Source organism: Plectropomus leopardus, chromosome 2 (genome assembly GCF_008729295.1).
Source record: "Plectropomus leopardus isolate mb chromosome 2, YSFRI_Pleo_2.0, whole genome shotgun sequence".
Classification (NCBI taxonomy): Eukaryota; Metazoa; Chordata; class Actinopteri; order Perciformes; family Serranidae; genus Plectropomus; species Plectropomus leopardus.
In genome coordinates this window covers 3,496,130-3,511,831 of record NC_056464.1, presented here as the reverse complement: position 1 = coordinate 3,511,831, position 15,702 = coordinate 3,496,130, and the positions used below count along the sequence as shown (strand labels likewise).

General features: G+C 39.2%; 1 protein-coding gene across 4 annotated transcripts in view; it reads left to right on the top strand.

Moving 5' to 3' along the window:
* nfasca (neurofascin homolog (chicken) a) overlaps positions 1–7,195 on the top strand; it is a 74,476-nt gene extending 67,281 nt beyond the window's left edge. For all 4 annotated transcript variants that reach the window (XM_042498600.1, XM_042498615.1, XM_042498606.1 and 1 more), the window contains one exon: positions 54–7,195. In XM_042498600.1, coding sequence (XP_042354534.1) covers positions 54–282 — 229 coding nt within the window. In that variant the 3' untranslated portion in view covers positions 283–7,195. The remainder of the gene's footprint in view (positions 1–53) is intronic.
* The last annotated feature ends 8,507 nt before the right edge of the window (positions 7,196–15,702 follow it).

Sequence of the window (15,702 nt, the reverse complement as noted above, 5' to 3'; positions counted from 1 at the left end):
CTAACAACATCCTGCTCTCATTTTAACCTTTAACTCTTTATTCCCTTTTGCAGCAGCGATGAGGACAACAAGCCTCTCCAGGGCAGCCAAACGTCACTAGATGGCAATGTGAAGGAAAGCGACGACAGTCTGGTGGACTATGGCGAAGGCGGCGATGGCCAGTTCAACGAGGACGGCTCTTTCATTGGCCAGTACACGGTGAAGAAGGACAAGGACGAAACGGAGGGCAATGAGAGCTCTGAGGCCACCTCGCCTGTCAATGCCATCTACTCGCTGGCGTAGCGTCGTAGCAGCACACGGGGGAATGCGGTGGTACCCTCGGATTTGAGAGCGTTACGACAAACCACGACACAACACACCGGACACAAACACACACATGAATATATTAATATATGAAACACATTAAGGAAAGCAGCGGGGCCTGTCTGGAGACTGTGTAGGCTCTCCTCTGCAGATACAGTAACAGGGGAACACAGGAGTGGAATTAGACCACAAGCCTTTATTTTAGTTTCCAGCTCTGAGAAATTGGCCCACTGGAGGTGACGTTTGGACAAAGAGGACAGTGCTGGTTTTCCTCTGCGCTCTGCCTGCCCTTACACAGACTTGAAGTGTGCCTTCGGGGCAGCTTTCAGCACTTGGAGGCATCACCAGGCGTTCTTTAGAGATTTTTCTTTGGTTTCTGCTCCGAACATTTTCAGTGTCCCTGCTCTCCCTTCTGATAACGCCCCTCAACCCTCTGTGTAGCATCCCAATAAAGTACACACAAGAGGTCCCTTAAACACACACACACACACACACACACACACACACACACACACACTGGCCCCGTCCTGTAACATATCAGCTTCTAACCATCAAACTCAACAGGATGCCGGCAGATATGTTTATCATATTGATATTTACGCAGTGAAAGATTTTAGTTTTTCCACAGCTGGTAGATGAGTCATTGAACCGTACTGAGTGCTGTATACAGTCGTGGCACACATTTTAGTGCCCCGCAAAACTATGCACTGTCACCTCCTCCATACCATGTTGGGTTTAATCTGGTTAGGAAAAGTACACATTTTCTTTTTTTTTTTACCACTTGCAGGCTCAATCACATGCTTTTATTCACTTTGCCTTGTATGATGTGGTAGACATGTTCTTCTTACCTCTAATCCAATGTTGTAGTGAAGATGTTCAAAATGGCCACCAAGAGAAACACTATTTTGGCCACAAGCACCAAGCTCTGCTACAGTATGTTGTTAATGAGTCCGTTATTTTTTATTTATTTATTTTTTTTAAAAAGACAAATCTTATTTTGGAGCATGATAGTAACTTAGTGAAAGAGAAATGGAAGGCAACAGAGAGGAACATTAGTTTTGCTTGAGTAACACCAGTAGACCACAACCCAGAGAATTTCCTAGTTAGCATGCAGGCTAATGCTGCATTCATGTCAAATTGTAAGAACAGTTTGTTGGCAGTTTTACTTTGTTGCCGTTAAGCCTCCATGCTTCTTTTGGGTTTGGTTTCTTATTTGTTAGACACACGAAAAAGCGAGTAGAACTTTTGAAAGTGTGTCTTATACCAAACCAGGCATTGCAACGTCAAGCCAACATCACATAATGTGACCCCTCCAGGATGTTTGTGGTGCTGCAATCACAACAATTAATGCAAATACAGCCAATCCCTGTGAACGTTGCTTTATAAAAAAAAAAAAAAACAAAAAAAAAAAAATAAGACTCTTCAAAAATTTGGCTATAACGACAGAGTTTAGTTGTTTTGTTGTTATGAAAATATGATGAGTAGGAATTAGATCAGAGAGTGCTGTTAAGCTGTGCTAACCAGGCAGAGATCTTGGTGATCAGTTTTTGCCCTGCCACAGCTTGTCCCCTATTAAGAAATATTTCCCCCAATAATTATTCTGCAAAAAAACCCCACATAAATTCAACAAAACTTGCATTGCATTTTTTAGAAAAGAAAAGCTGCTGTGGAATCAGGTACTTTGTGCAGCAATAATCCCAAAAAAACAGCAAAATCCTGGAGGGACTGATAAATACGTACAACAAAGGAACATTTTTTGAATAATTAAAGTTTTTTAATGGATATATATCCCTCTAGACTAACCACATTGTATTTTCTCAATTGTGACACTAAAATTCTGGAAGTCTGGGGTCCCAGCCCCAAAGCTCTTGAATACTTTTTATCTCCCGTAAGCTGAGATGTGTAATGTTTTTAAGTTGGAAGCTAATATCTATGTTCTTTTGCATGGGACGTGAATGCAGCACAAGAGGATGGGATCCTTAGGGTGCGTTCAGACTACATTTCTGCCTCATTTTTGACACAAATTTCACCTCTAGATTTTTTTTTCTGCAGTCCATGTTTATTTGCCTTAAACAGCTAACATACAGTCGTTAGTTGTCAGATAGTTAGTGACATACGCACCGACCTCCAGTTCTTTCTGTTACCTTCTTCCAGACCTCTCTCAGATGTTGTATATTGATTAAAATGGACTCATGAAGCCTCAGAACAGGCAAAAAGTTTCACTTAAGTTGAAACAGTTTCAACTCACATGGACACATCTTTGGCTCAGTTCATTAATGTATGTGCTCTCATGTCTTTGCATTGACTTTATATGCACTCGCACCGCCTCGAAAACTCTCTGTCTCGAGTCTGAACCCACTTCTACTGAGTGATCTACACCTCTCTCCCTTCCTCTAGTTTTTATAAACTCAATTTGTTGATCATTACAGATGAAAAAAAAGAGTTAGGGTCGCATAGAATACTTGAATTAAATGACAGCATGAAAATATATACATTCAATTCACAGTCACCTTGAAAGGAAGCGTATCAGCTTACTTTTTAGTTTTCGCAGAGGAAGCAAAGAAAAAAAGAAAACTGTTTGAGTAACAGGACAGGTTTTTAGGAGTATGAATGCTCAGTATTTCACATGTCCTGCAACCATATTTGTCACGTAATCATTCTGTTAGCAGACTGATGGACTGACAGTCAATTCTTGATTTTATACTAAATGTTCACTGAGTGCTCATTTGTTTGCCCACATCACTTTGGCACTCATACTGTTGTTACCTGCTAATCATCAGCACTATTAAGCCCTCCGATGCTAAATCAAAAAGATCTGTACTGCAGTTAGCGACTGGAGTTCACATTGTATTTCAAATATTTATTTTATATTTCTATTTATTACATTATGTGGATAGTATTAATATTAGTCCTTAATTTAATAATTGTTATATACACATTTTTGACCAACTTATTTTGTTGTCTTACATCAGAAATAGCCGGGATAAAGATGTTTCCAGAATCTGTTATTGTTCATCACGACAAGCATTAAACACAACAGTATGTTCAAGGTATTTGTGATATTTGTAGCAGCTGGCTTTCTGCTGAAAACAAACCAACAACAACAAAATAACTGTCACGGTACATACAAAAAGCTCATGTTTATCTGTCCATTGTGCTGCTCTTCTCATACTCATGTTGTATTACAATTACTCTGTGTTGTCATTCAGATTTATGTAACATTACCTTTCCACCACAGAGAAAATTAATATTGTTGCTTATTATTTATTTGACATATATTCTGTACATGTAGGTCCTGAAAAAAAAGTCTTATATTTGTAAATATTTAAAAGTTGATTTCCCCAGAAAAATGCTTTATCCGAAAAGGAAACAAAAAGTCACAAATCTGTATCCACCAAGCAAATGCGACAGGTGCATCTTTAGTCTGTCCTGCACCTTTGTAATGTAGCTTTGACTAACATTTGCACTCTGAAAAAAGTAACAAGAATCATCCTTCACTCTCTATTGCCCTTTGCTTTGACATTGTAATATACTGACTGCAGCGAGTCCATCAGTCACTTGTTTGATGATGGTTTGGATTCTATATTGTGAAAGAGGAACACGTTAAATTCTCTAAGATGTAAATAAGATGTAAAGTGCTCCTGCGATTTGTAGCATTGTCGCACACAAACTGCTAGTAGGCCTAAAAAACATGCATTCGCTGTGGTATTGGAACAAACTCCCTTGTTATACATTTGTCATCTCTCTGTCACGTAACATGTCAATTGTTGCAAAGCTAGTTTCATTTCACAACCTGATCACCAGAATAAAATGTTGGAATTGTACATTTCTGCAAACCATGGATAGGCAACATTTGTCACTGTATCCTCATATAACAGTTTGTATGGTATCCCACAAATTAGTGCCCCACATATGACATTATGTACTCAAAGTAAAGTTACTGTGGTCATGTTTAAGAAAAAGAAAATAGTGACGATGTATCTTAAAATGAGTCAAAGTTCAACAATTTCATACTGGGTAAGTTCCAGGGCATCCGTCTTTACTCCCATCTGCGCATTGGTAACATGATAGTGGCCTTTACAAGTATGTGACTTATACACAAGCAACTGGCTCATGAGCATGTGGAATATGTACAAATTAGGTCTGGGCGGTATGTTATATTTCATACCTTCATACCTTCCTGGAATGTCATTGGGGTATATGGTATATTGCATAATAAGTGTGTGGTGCTAATTAAAATTTCTCTCGGTCACAGAAGTCACTATAAAACACACTTCACTGAAACCCAACTGAAATGAAATAAAACTCATCCAGACCATCTTGGTTAAAAACCCTACTTGGTTATAGGTAGAAAAAGATCATTTTGGGGCTTAAAAACTATGGTCTTTGTAGCGCAATCACAGCCTGAGAAACCATCAGTGTCTCAGTGAAAAACAACTGCTTTCCACAGCCCAAACCCCCCTCAAAAAAAATCGACAGGTTACTTAAATCACCCACATTTTGTGGCTACAAAGCTGCTTTTTTTTTTTTTCGAAGGTTACGAAAAGTGGTCTACAGCTTGCCAGGTGTCACGCCATCCACCATCCCCTCCGCCTTCTGATAACAAAGTCAGCTCTTCTCCTATGTTATTTTAGAAGCATTCATATGATACATATGAAATGCACAAATGTTACATATTTGGGGTTTGCAGAAAGGTACAATTCTAACATTTTCATCTGGTAACAGGGCTGCTTTCAGGGGCCACCTGAGAGGACTAAGGTTGTATCTTCTCCACCTCCACAAATGAGGTCAAGCCTCACACAGATCAAATAATCAAGCCCAAATTTGGTTCCAGAAAGTTGACCCTTAAACATTTAGAAAACATTGTAAACATTATGTTACATGATGGTAATGTCTTTGGAATTGGTAAAAGAAGTGGTAATAAAATGGAATAAGGGTAAGATGAGATTAATACACTGACAAACACTGTGTCAGGTGACTAGGCGAATGCATTTAAAAAGATCTGTAATGCGCCAGCAATCATTATTTCCATCCTGTAAATATATTAACAAGATAATCAACAATAAAAGTGATACTTTGCTGTTTTTCAACCAGGTCTGTGCCACAGCAATGAAGGGAGAGTGTTCAGATGAACGGTATTAAGGTGCCTCCTGCCTGTGTTGTGAGCAAAAGTATGGATTTTGGCTTTTGGACAGGTGGGGAGCTCTAATAGCAACCAGTGCCGCCAGTAAGTGTGCTGGGCTTTGAAGTCAATTTTCATAGTGGCCTAATAGCAGTCCTGCAAATTTCCAGCGTCCGTTGCATGATGCCATTGCAACCAAAAATACTTTTCCCCCTTGACTTACATTGGGAAAAAGACATCTCTAAATTAGTAGATATATTTTTTCTGAGCGAACCCCTGCAAAATGACTTGATTCACTATGGAGATTTAATCCATTTAGTCCAGTAACATTTGGAAAGTCTAAAAGAGCTGCGAGGTTCAATGATTTCATTCCCATTCACGCTAGCAGAGTGCTAAACCTGTTGTTAGTTGCTCTGCTGTGCTGAGTTGCGCTTGGCCATGCTCTGCTGTGCAAGTCCATAGTGCGCCCACTCTGTGTGCCCAATGATGCAAAATAGCGCTGATCAACCGGGTCATTTAAAATGCTACAGCTGAACCATTTCGACTTCATCCACCACCGAGCAACTCTTATAAAAATAAACAGGCCCCCGCTACGAGTGCTGATACATCCATCTCCCCTACCCCTGTTCATCTGTATGGGTTGAAAATCTGCAAAGTATTCCTTTAAACATGTGACTGGTTGGCAAACAAGTGACCAAATTTGGGCAAAAGAAGGGTGCAGGGTGATCGATTCTGCCATTCTGGCATTTTCATTTAGCAGATTTCAAAAGTCCTTAAAATGGAACACAGTATGTCCCAGTGACAGGCGACCACTTTTTAAACAGATGAAAACATTGGCTTGGTATTTCACACCTCTTTAAAAATCCCAAAACCAACCTCTGTGTCACCACTTCCCTCTTCCAAAAACTCATGGTCCTTCTGGTCTTTCTGTAGAAACTCAAAGCAATACCCTCTTTCCTGTGAATCAGTTGGGTGTTTTCTCTGATGCCACTGTGTTACAGTGTGTTCACTTGGTGACCACAGGGGGCTGTTAGTTTGAGCACTGAGCACAGACATCTAGACATGAACAGGAGACTGCAGCTGAAAAAGAAGAATACAGGAAGAAAACGCACTGAGAGATCAAACATTGTAATGTTGGAACGTATACTTTCACACCGGACTCGTTGGAAGCCGTTTCTTCCAGATGTGGTCTTGTAACCTGCACCTCCCTCTTCCCACATGGTCTTTCCCCTTCCTCCCAAATGGATCACAGCGGGGTAATGTTGTAAACTGGCTATATAACAAAGAAAAGAGAATTATGCGTATTTGCTGACACACAGTGCTTCTTTTTTGTCCTTTTCTTGGTGCACGTTGACTCTCTTTTTTTCCGTCTGCATCGTCTCAGCTCACCTCTAATGGGGCAAAAAGAAAATGTCAGTATACAGTTTTATACTGCTCTGTGTTTCTCTTCATTTCAAAAATGCTGCAAAGTGTAGAATTTTACTGGTGCACATGCAAGATTTGCAACTGGGTTTTTTCAACGATTGATCACATGCTGTTTGGCTTTTTTTATTGTTATGAATTCTCATATTAGCATCTTCTTGTTTTTACCATGTGTATCAGAGCAGCTCGTCAAAGTCTTGCTTCGACACGCAAAAATAACAGCTTTTGTAAGGTACATACTCAACAGAAAATGGCATAAATATATTCACCATGTATGCGTGTATGATGAGATGTTGCAACTTCTGCTAGCGACGCCTTCTTTATAGTAAAGCTATCTCCTTTTCTCTACCTCCTGACGGCTGGTCTCTCTGTTCATCTCTGAGCTGCTCACGATTTCAGAATTGAGGCAACATCTTTGGACCCAGATAATATGTCTTTAATGTATTGTCTAAAGTGCATGACGCAAGTACTTTTAGAGCTCGTCCAACAACTTTTGTAAGATAAACAGCGCATAACCTGGGTGCAAACTCATGTGGAAAGTGCAAAGAGGTAATTATTATGTACATTAATTAGCCCTTTGAAACCTGGCCTGACATCACTTTTACTAAGTATTTGAATGTTAGAACCCTTAGCAAACTGGTGTAATTTTTTTCAAAATGTTTGAGAAAAAGCAATTAGCAACTTGGTAAGAAATGTTCCACAAACGGCAAGAAATTACTAGATTTTGAAAAAGCTAGGAAAAAAGACAAAAGGTCCACTGAGGCCCCACACATTTTTTACTGTAAAGCTTCAGCATGTAACACTGCACCACTGTTCCACTACTTTAAACCAACATTCCATCTTAAAATGTATTTTAGTGGAGAGGAAAGGATTGGAGCATGCTGATCAATTTACATCCATTAAAAGGATCGTTTACTTTAATTGACAGGTGTCTCAGCCTATTACATGATATTAGCATTGCCTCTATAAATAATGGAGGTAGCTACGTACATTGATTTCACAGACTGGTTTGTGGACTGCTGTGTTGAAGCCTCAATTTTGGCATTAGAGCCATTGCTATCTTGTTTTTTTTGGAGCCAGAAATGACCATATTTGGACAAGAGGTTAGAGCTGTGGTGGAGCGAGGGGATGGATCTGACTCACAGGCTGTAGGGAAGAATCACAGACAGCCCAGTAGCACATCTGCTAGAGTGAGCGCCCATGTCCAAAGGTTATGTCAGCCACAGGTTCAATTCCAGCCTGCAGCCCTTTGCTGCATGTCATCCCCTCTGTCTCCCCCTTTCATTCTGAAGCTGTCCTATAATTATAAAGGCAAAAACGCGGAAAAATATCCTTTAAAAATTAAGTGGAACTGTCAGCCTTAATAAAATGTAAAAAGGTGAGTTTTTATAGAAATCTACTTCGCTGTGCAGTCGTCATTAATGTTGAAATTAGCTATAGAGACCAAAACCTTTTTTGTACCAAACTGGGTTTTTTTCTGCAATAAAGTTGGACATTTTAACATATGGGGATTGACTGTTTTGGAGAAAGCCGCAAGTGGACATTAGAGGAACTGCAGGTATTTGCACTTCTGCAATGGGTCCACTTTTCAGCCTTGGGAGTTTCTGCTTTGGTGTTACAACAGAAACACATTGGGTGCGTCAGCAGAGTGTGATGGCAACCTCGTTGAACTAAGTGTGTTGTACGCTTGTGATTCATGCTGGCAGCATTGTTGCTGTGTCACTTCTGCAGAGCTACCTGCTGCTATGAGTTCTGTGTTTCATCATTTATGAGTACATATTCCACCCGTGTATGAAGTCGTGCAACTCCTGTATTGTCAACAACACAGTCCTGCAAACATTTCAAAATAAAATGCCTTGTGTCAACAACTAATAGCATTCTGCCAACAGAGACATTGTCAGAGGACTTTTTCTTGAAACGAGAGCACCAGAGTTTGAATGTTCTTTGTATTTCCTCAACTCTGTGGCAGAGAGATTTTTAAACTGAGAAAAGGTGGTATAGAGTCAATATAATTATCAAACGCCATTTTCAGTTTCTATTTCTGCTGATTATGCGGCACACAGAAAAAATTGGCACTCCACCGTTTCTCTAGATGCGCCACGGCTGACCAGCACTGCATACACAGGCAGGGTGGCTGCTCTGACATTAACACAGCGCCAGAACAAAAACCAGAAACAAACTGGTTTCATGATGCTCACAATCACTGATGCAGCTAGTGTGTTTCTTGTGTTAGAGAGCCAGACTTTGCCCAAATTAGGATTCATGACCAGCAGTGACATCATTACATTCATGTTTATCTGCTGTGTGTGTGTGTGTGTGTGTGTGTGTGTGTGTGTGTGTGTGTGTGTGTGTGTGTGTGTGTGTGTCTGTGTGTGTGTGGTGTGTGTGTGTGTGTGTGGTGTGTGAGTGTGTGTGTGTGTGTGTGTGAACCTCTCCTTCTCTAGCCTGGATACTACACTGTTACATTATAAATAATAATACCTGTACGACCGGCTCTACACATTTGGATAATGGCGCAGACTTTTATTTGTCTGGTGCCGAGTACATCTCCTAATCCAATAGCTCATTGTGTTAACTCCTCTATGTAACATCTAAAAGCCTGCATTATAAAACTTTAATATGTGAAGCAGGTATCCTGCGTAAAGGCGTTTGCACCCTTAGACAAACACACTGATCAGTTTTTACAGCCATGTTTCAGGCCACAAAGTAACCAAAGCAGAACTTTATGGCCTATTGATTTATCCGCTGTACCCTTGGATAAAGTGGATTACACCATTCCCATTAAAGTGCCACGACCGCTGAGCTCATTTTACACAGATGACACGCACAAAACCAGTTCAAAGATTAATAAAACACGCTCTGACAGTAAATCTAGTTGTGGGTATGACAGAAATGGAGAGAGCAAGAGGGAGTGGTCCCTTTGGTGGTGACATGTTTTATTGAAGATGGCCTGATCCATTCTGCCTTGACCCCTCCAGGCTGGTAAATATTAATGTCCCAGACCTCCGTAGACGACCGCTCTTGCCGCCTCGTACATCAGCGAGTAAAAGCCATTAGCAACCCAATCCATGGACTGGCAGAGAGGAGTGGACTGAAGCAGCCATGGCCCAGTGTCTCAGAGGAAGTGTTTGCTAATTATTACATCTTCCTCAGGTTTCTGCAGCAACCGAGCCAAAGGTTGAGGAAATAAATTGAGATTTCTGTGTGATTTGAGCTGACAATGGATTGTAGAGATGTCTGTTGCTTTTTATTTTGTGTGTGTGTGTGTGTGTGTATGTGTGCGTGCTTCCGATTTCAAGGTTTAGTAATAACATGGAATATATTCATTCCGCCAATGAAATTCAGAGTAAATGTCAAAGTTAAATATGAATTTGTTATCTTCTCCTCGATGGCCAGTACATTATTCAGCCTTTGGCTCAGACCTTGGCATCATTTTGCATTTCCATCCTCTGCATCTGCTGCTGAGGGGAGATTTGATAAAGATGCCATCTCGGAGCTGTTATTGTCAGAACACACTCAGCCATAATTATTAACTAAGCCTTTCAAATCTGCTCTATTAGGTTGGAACTTCTTTATCCTTAAATATTAACGCAAGGCCGCTTTATCTGTATAGCACCTTTCAAACACAGACACACTGGAATAACAGTCAAAATGACTAAAACAAAAAGTTGAATGGTGAAAAAGCTAGTCTATTATTAATGCATTTAAAATATGACAATTTTGTGGAATCTTTTGGAACAGGGGCTAAAACAAGAACAAACAAAATCCACTTTAAAAAGATATACAAAAAACCCTTTTCTCTAGAAGTATATGGAGCAGGAGGTGAGTTTATTTAAGATTTTGTTGACTGTGGAGCCACTATGTGGACAGGGGCAGTGGCCAGGGCTTAATTTGAGTCGAAACCTGATGGAACATGTTATGGCATCTCCCACGTCGGATCCGGAACCTATTTAATTGGATCTGACACCTCCTGCATTACTATGAAAATATGTAAATATATCTTTGTCTAAAATTTAAATGTTACCTGTCTTGTTGCCTTTATTTCCCACTAAAGTTCCCCTTGTTTGCCTTTTTTAGATGCAATTTAAATCAGATTTTAAAAGATTGGAAGGGAGAGAGAGAGAGAGAGAGAGACGGGGCACCTCAGGTCATGCTGCACGCAGAGTTTGGGAATTTTGTGCTCGTCACGTGAGCTGATATTGTTTTTAAAACTGTGATTTGAATTAAGATAGCCTGCCCTCAGCGGCAAGGAGGAAACTGGTAAATTGCAAAAAGACAATGAAGTTTGTTGAATTTCCTCAAACTCGTTGACCAGTTCGACACTAGGCCTTGTTGGTGTTCCAGTAATCTTGAATGACTGGAACACCAACTGCAGACACTGAGACCGCAGTCGTCTCCTGGCTAGACGAAGAGATAAGCACTGGGTGATGGATAGTTTGCTGCCTGCTGCTGCATCTATCAACCCATACTATTTCCATTTCGCCTCCCTCTGTGCTGACACCTGATCCAGGACATTCCAGATGCTGCAAATCAGATGAAAACAGAAGTTCATGTCACTGAAGCACAGTAAATGGCTAATGAAAGGCAAACACTAATTTCTGTGACTGACATTGCATTTCTGCTTCGGATTTAGCCACCTCTCTTTGATCCAGGCGTTTTGCACTCTACTCATCAGCACATTACTGACTCTACCAATCACTCCCTAAAGGGACAGGCAACCAAATAATCAGCTAACACCCTTAGCACCTTTTATCACATTACCACAGATGGACTCGTGTTACTCAATCAAAATCTTTCACGGCAGCATTCCTCTATCCTGTAAAGAGGTCTTGCTTCTCAGTTTTCCAACTTATCATTGTTTCAGTATGTTCATCAGACCTGAATATTAACAATTGCACTGCCATCCAAGTTATCCATTGCTGTGTTGTTGGCTCTGAACTGGATTTTACTCAGCAGGAGGCAGAGAGGAGGCAGAGAGGAGAATGCTCTCAAAACTAAAGAGCACCATAGACAGCCACGATAACCTCCCCTCACCCTGCAGGTGTTTGGGTGGAGCACGTTCAGCCACAGGTTGATCCACCAAGATGCAGGACTGAACACTGCAGAAAGACTTTCCTGCCTGCTGCCATTAGTCTACTTCATGCTCTTAAATAACCACAGTTTTTATGACTGCACTTTTGCACACCGAATATTTGATATTCTGCATTAAAAAAATCTGAAAAAGTAAAAAAATAAAGAGAGAGAGAGAGAGAGAGAGAGAGAGAGAGAGAGAAACAGGAAATTACCTAAAGTGCTTTAAAATATAGCTATTTTAAAAAAAAAAAAAATTTAATACATGACTTTGACAATTAAAAATTTAATTATCCAGAAAGTTTTCCCAAGCTATTGAAAACATATTTTTCCATCTTTATTTTATTTATTTATTTATTTATTTATTTATTTATTTGAAATTTGTTGAATATTTCTTGCTCATTGCTGTTTTCCCCATGTTTTTAAAACAAATCAATCCAGTTTGCTCAGGGTTCAAGGCTTTAAATACTCGTAAGAGGCGTGCAAATGGAGCACAAGAAAAGTGAATTTGATCCAGGTTTCAAAGGGTTAATGCGATGTCCCAGTTATGAAAGAAGCTTATGACATTTGTCCTCTCTCCCTGTCCTCTCTGTCTTTCTCTGTCTTTTACATTAATCCAATAAAGGTGAAAAATCTCAAAAATAATATCCCTCAAAGGACCGAGCGGAGTAGCACAGTCTGGTGTAAAACAATGCGTTGGACAAACATTCTCTCTGTTTGTGGTCACAGATGCTGCAGCGTCTCCACTGGGAGACGTTGGAATAAACCCTGACAGATGCTCTGCAGTCAGTGCAAGTGGCGCGCCGGTTATCCAATCAAATAAGCTACCTGTCCTGGGACCACACACACGTACACACATACACACACTGACACACACAGCCGGTGGGACCTCTGATTTAATCTGGCGGAGTGCTAAGGTCGACCATCCGGTTTCCTTCCAGATATCAATCTCCTTAAAACAGAATCTCATTTGAGTCATCGGGTTAGAAGGTGAGGTCATTCCCCCAAAAATTCTCCTCCTATGCTTTATCTCTCTGTCCTAAAAGTGTTATTTATGCCCTGACCTGCTAATTCTGCAAATGCATCCTCCTGGCAAACATTTGCATCTGAGCACCACACTGAGTAGGAACAGGCTCACACCATCATTCTCGCTGGACTCAATAGGCTCAGTGGGGAGAGGAAAATTGCGTTTAGGCTTTTTCTTCACAGACCATTTCTTGAAGCCAAACAATTTGCCTCAGCCAGACAGTCTTGAAAAAGACAAATGACATGTAGGAATCCTGCAGAGACACTTGATTTATTACGAGGTCCACTGGTGAGATACAAACATCCAATGCATAAAATGTATGCTGTAGATATGTAGCCTATTGTATGAGCTGATCTTTGGCCTGCTAGATGACCACAAAATCTCTCAAAGTTCACTGCATTGCACCCTGTGATGCTCTCAGATCCATGGAGTTCTAGCTTGGCAATAAACCAGCCTCAAAAATAATATTCATATGCAAATCTGCATGAAAACGTTAAAAATAAAACAGACTTTGTCAAAGAGTGCCACCATCCTTTTGACCAAAATAGAAATGACAGCAAAAAGGTACAGCTGCTTTCTTGTCTGGTTTCCATTTTCACTGTGTGTTTGTGTGTGTGTGTGTGTGTGTGTGTGTGTGTGTGTGTGTGTGTGTATAGCAACACACTTGCACCTCACCTAGAAAACACCTAGAAACCTAGAGGACCTCACCTAGAAAACAACAACTGTTAACTGACACGTTTTGTGTTGTGTTTATACTATTCATATTGTTCTTTTTGCTTTATTTATCTTGTACATAGCCTGCTTTGATATCCCTTTGCTGCTTTAATAATGCAAATTTCCCCACTGTGGGACTAATAAAAAAATTATCTTATCTTTAAACCCTGTCTATATCTGTGCATCAAATATAATTATCAGTCCAAGTCTTTCTAGTCCAAGTTTTTCTGAAGAAAAGGTGAGTTTGCTTGCAATTTTTCAAGGATTTAATTCAGGAGTAGAAAGTGTATTTTATAGAAAAGTACATTTCCTGGAGAAAATGATCAACAGCCTGAAAAGTTTTAAATGCATTGTCTCTGTCTCTGAATGTGATTTAGCATACTGTATAAATACAGAATGAGTGGTGTGTGGGATGGACCCAAAATGGCTGAGACAGACACGAGGAGCAGTATTAACCCTAAGGGCCCGCTTTAATATTGCACACACTCATATCGCTCTGAGCACAAAATGTACTTTTAAAAATCAGGTATAAAAAAATATTTTACATTAATAGGCTTTTCTACTTTCATTTTTGACCAACATCATTTCTAATAATAAATATCAAATAGTCATTCATTTTAACCCTTTTAATGCCAGGTTTTTGTCATGATGCCACTATGTTTTTAGATGAAAAAAAAAACACAAAAGAGAATTAGATTTTTTTCAACAGAGTGGTGAATGAATGACGTATTTTTCTTAGGCCAACCAGGAAGTTAGCATCGCATCCATATAGGATTTTTGAATGGGATTTTCAGTTATCGCCAAAAATAAGCTCTGTGACAAACACAAGTTTATGAGACTTCCACGTTTTGTTCATGATGATCTTGACGCGTAAATGAAATGGCAAGAAGCAAAAAGCTATAGTTAGGCTATACACTAACTACAATGTAGTCGCATGACTTAAACGTCACAACTACAAACACTGTAAAAACATGTTAAAACACAATCAAAAAATATCATAAACAGATAAATCTACAAGTTTGAGTACAACTCTGTAAAGCTGTAGAGGCGGACAAGTGGGTTTAATGAGTTTCTGTGATGGTGTGATGACGTCCAACGTCCCCGACAAACACTGTAGTCCCATCTAGCCACTTGTTAGCAACCACATTTTTTAGGACGAGTAAAAACTTAAAAGTTCAAAAATCAGGTTTAAGCTGACGTATTTTATGTTGCAGAACAAAACGTCTAAATATCTTTAGCCTGTGTTAACCACAGACCTTATTTAAGGCATTTTACCGAAAACCCCATTCAAAAAACCCAGAGACTTCAAGACGAGGGAACCGGTGCTAAAAGGCTAAAAAAATAAAATAAATTTAAATATATATATATATATATATATATATATATATATATATATATATATATATATATATATATATATATACACATATACATACATACATATATATATATATATATATATATATATATATATATATATATATATATATATATATATATATATATATATATATAATATGATGTAAATGGCAAAGACTGGCAAACTGTTGAAGAAACTTTTAAAATAAAAACCCCAATGATTTGTTTTCCTTTTAATTTTAAGAAAATTACAACTAAATTCATCAACAGCCGACTAACAGTTTACATGTCTCTGTCTCTGAAATGTCAGAACATTGGGCAAATAAAATAAAATATTCACAAAGAGTGAAGTTATTGATTATTTGGGAAAAACACTGTATGAGTGATTTTTTGCCCCCAATGAAAATTCCCCTAAATTATTCCAGATCACACTTTTCTAAACTAAGTGTTGTAACCAGCAAAGTCACACAGTTATTATTTCAATTCTTTATTTTCTTTTCTTTTTTCTTTTTATTTTGAACATGAACAACAACTAAACATAGTACAAGCTAAAGACATAAACACAAATAAACATAAAAACAACAGAAAAGAAAAAAACAACAACCACAGAGTCAAATAAGTTTGTCATTTGCATGTTCAAAATGGAGTGGGAGGAAGTCAAAACTTATCTAGTCCCACCCCTTCA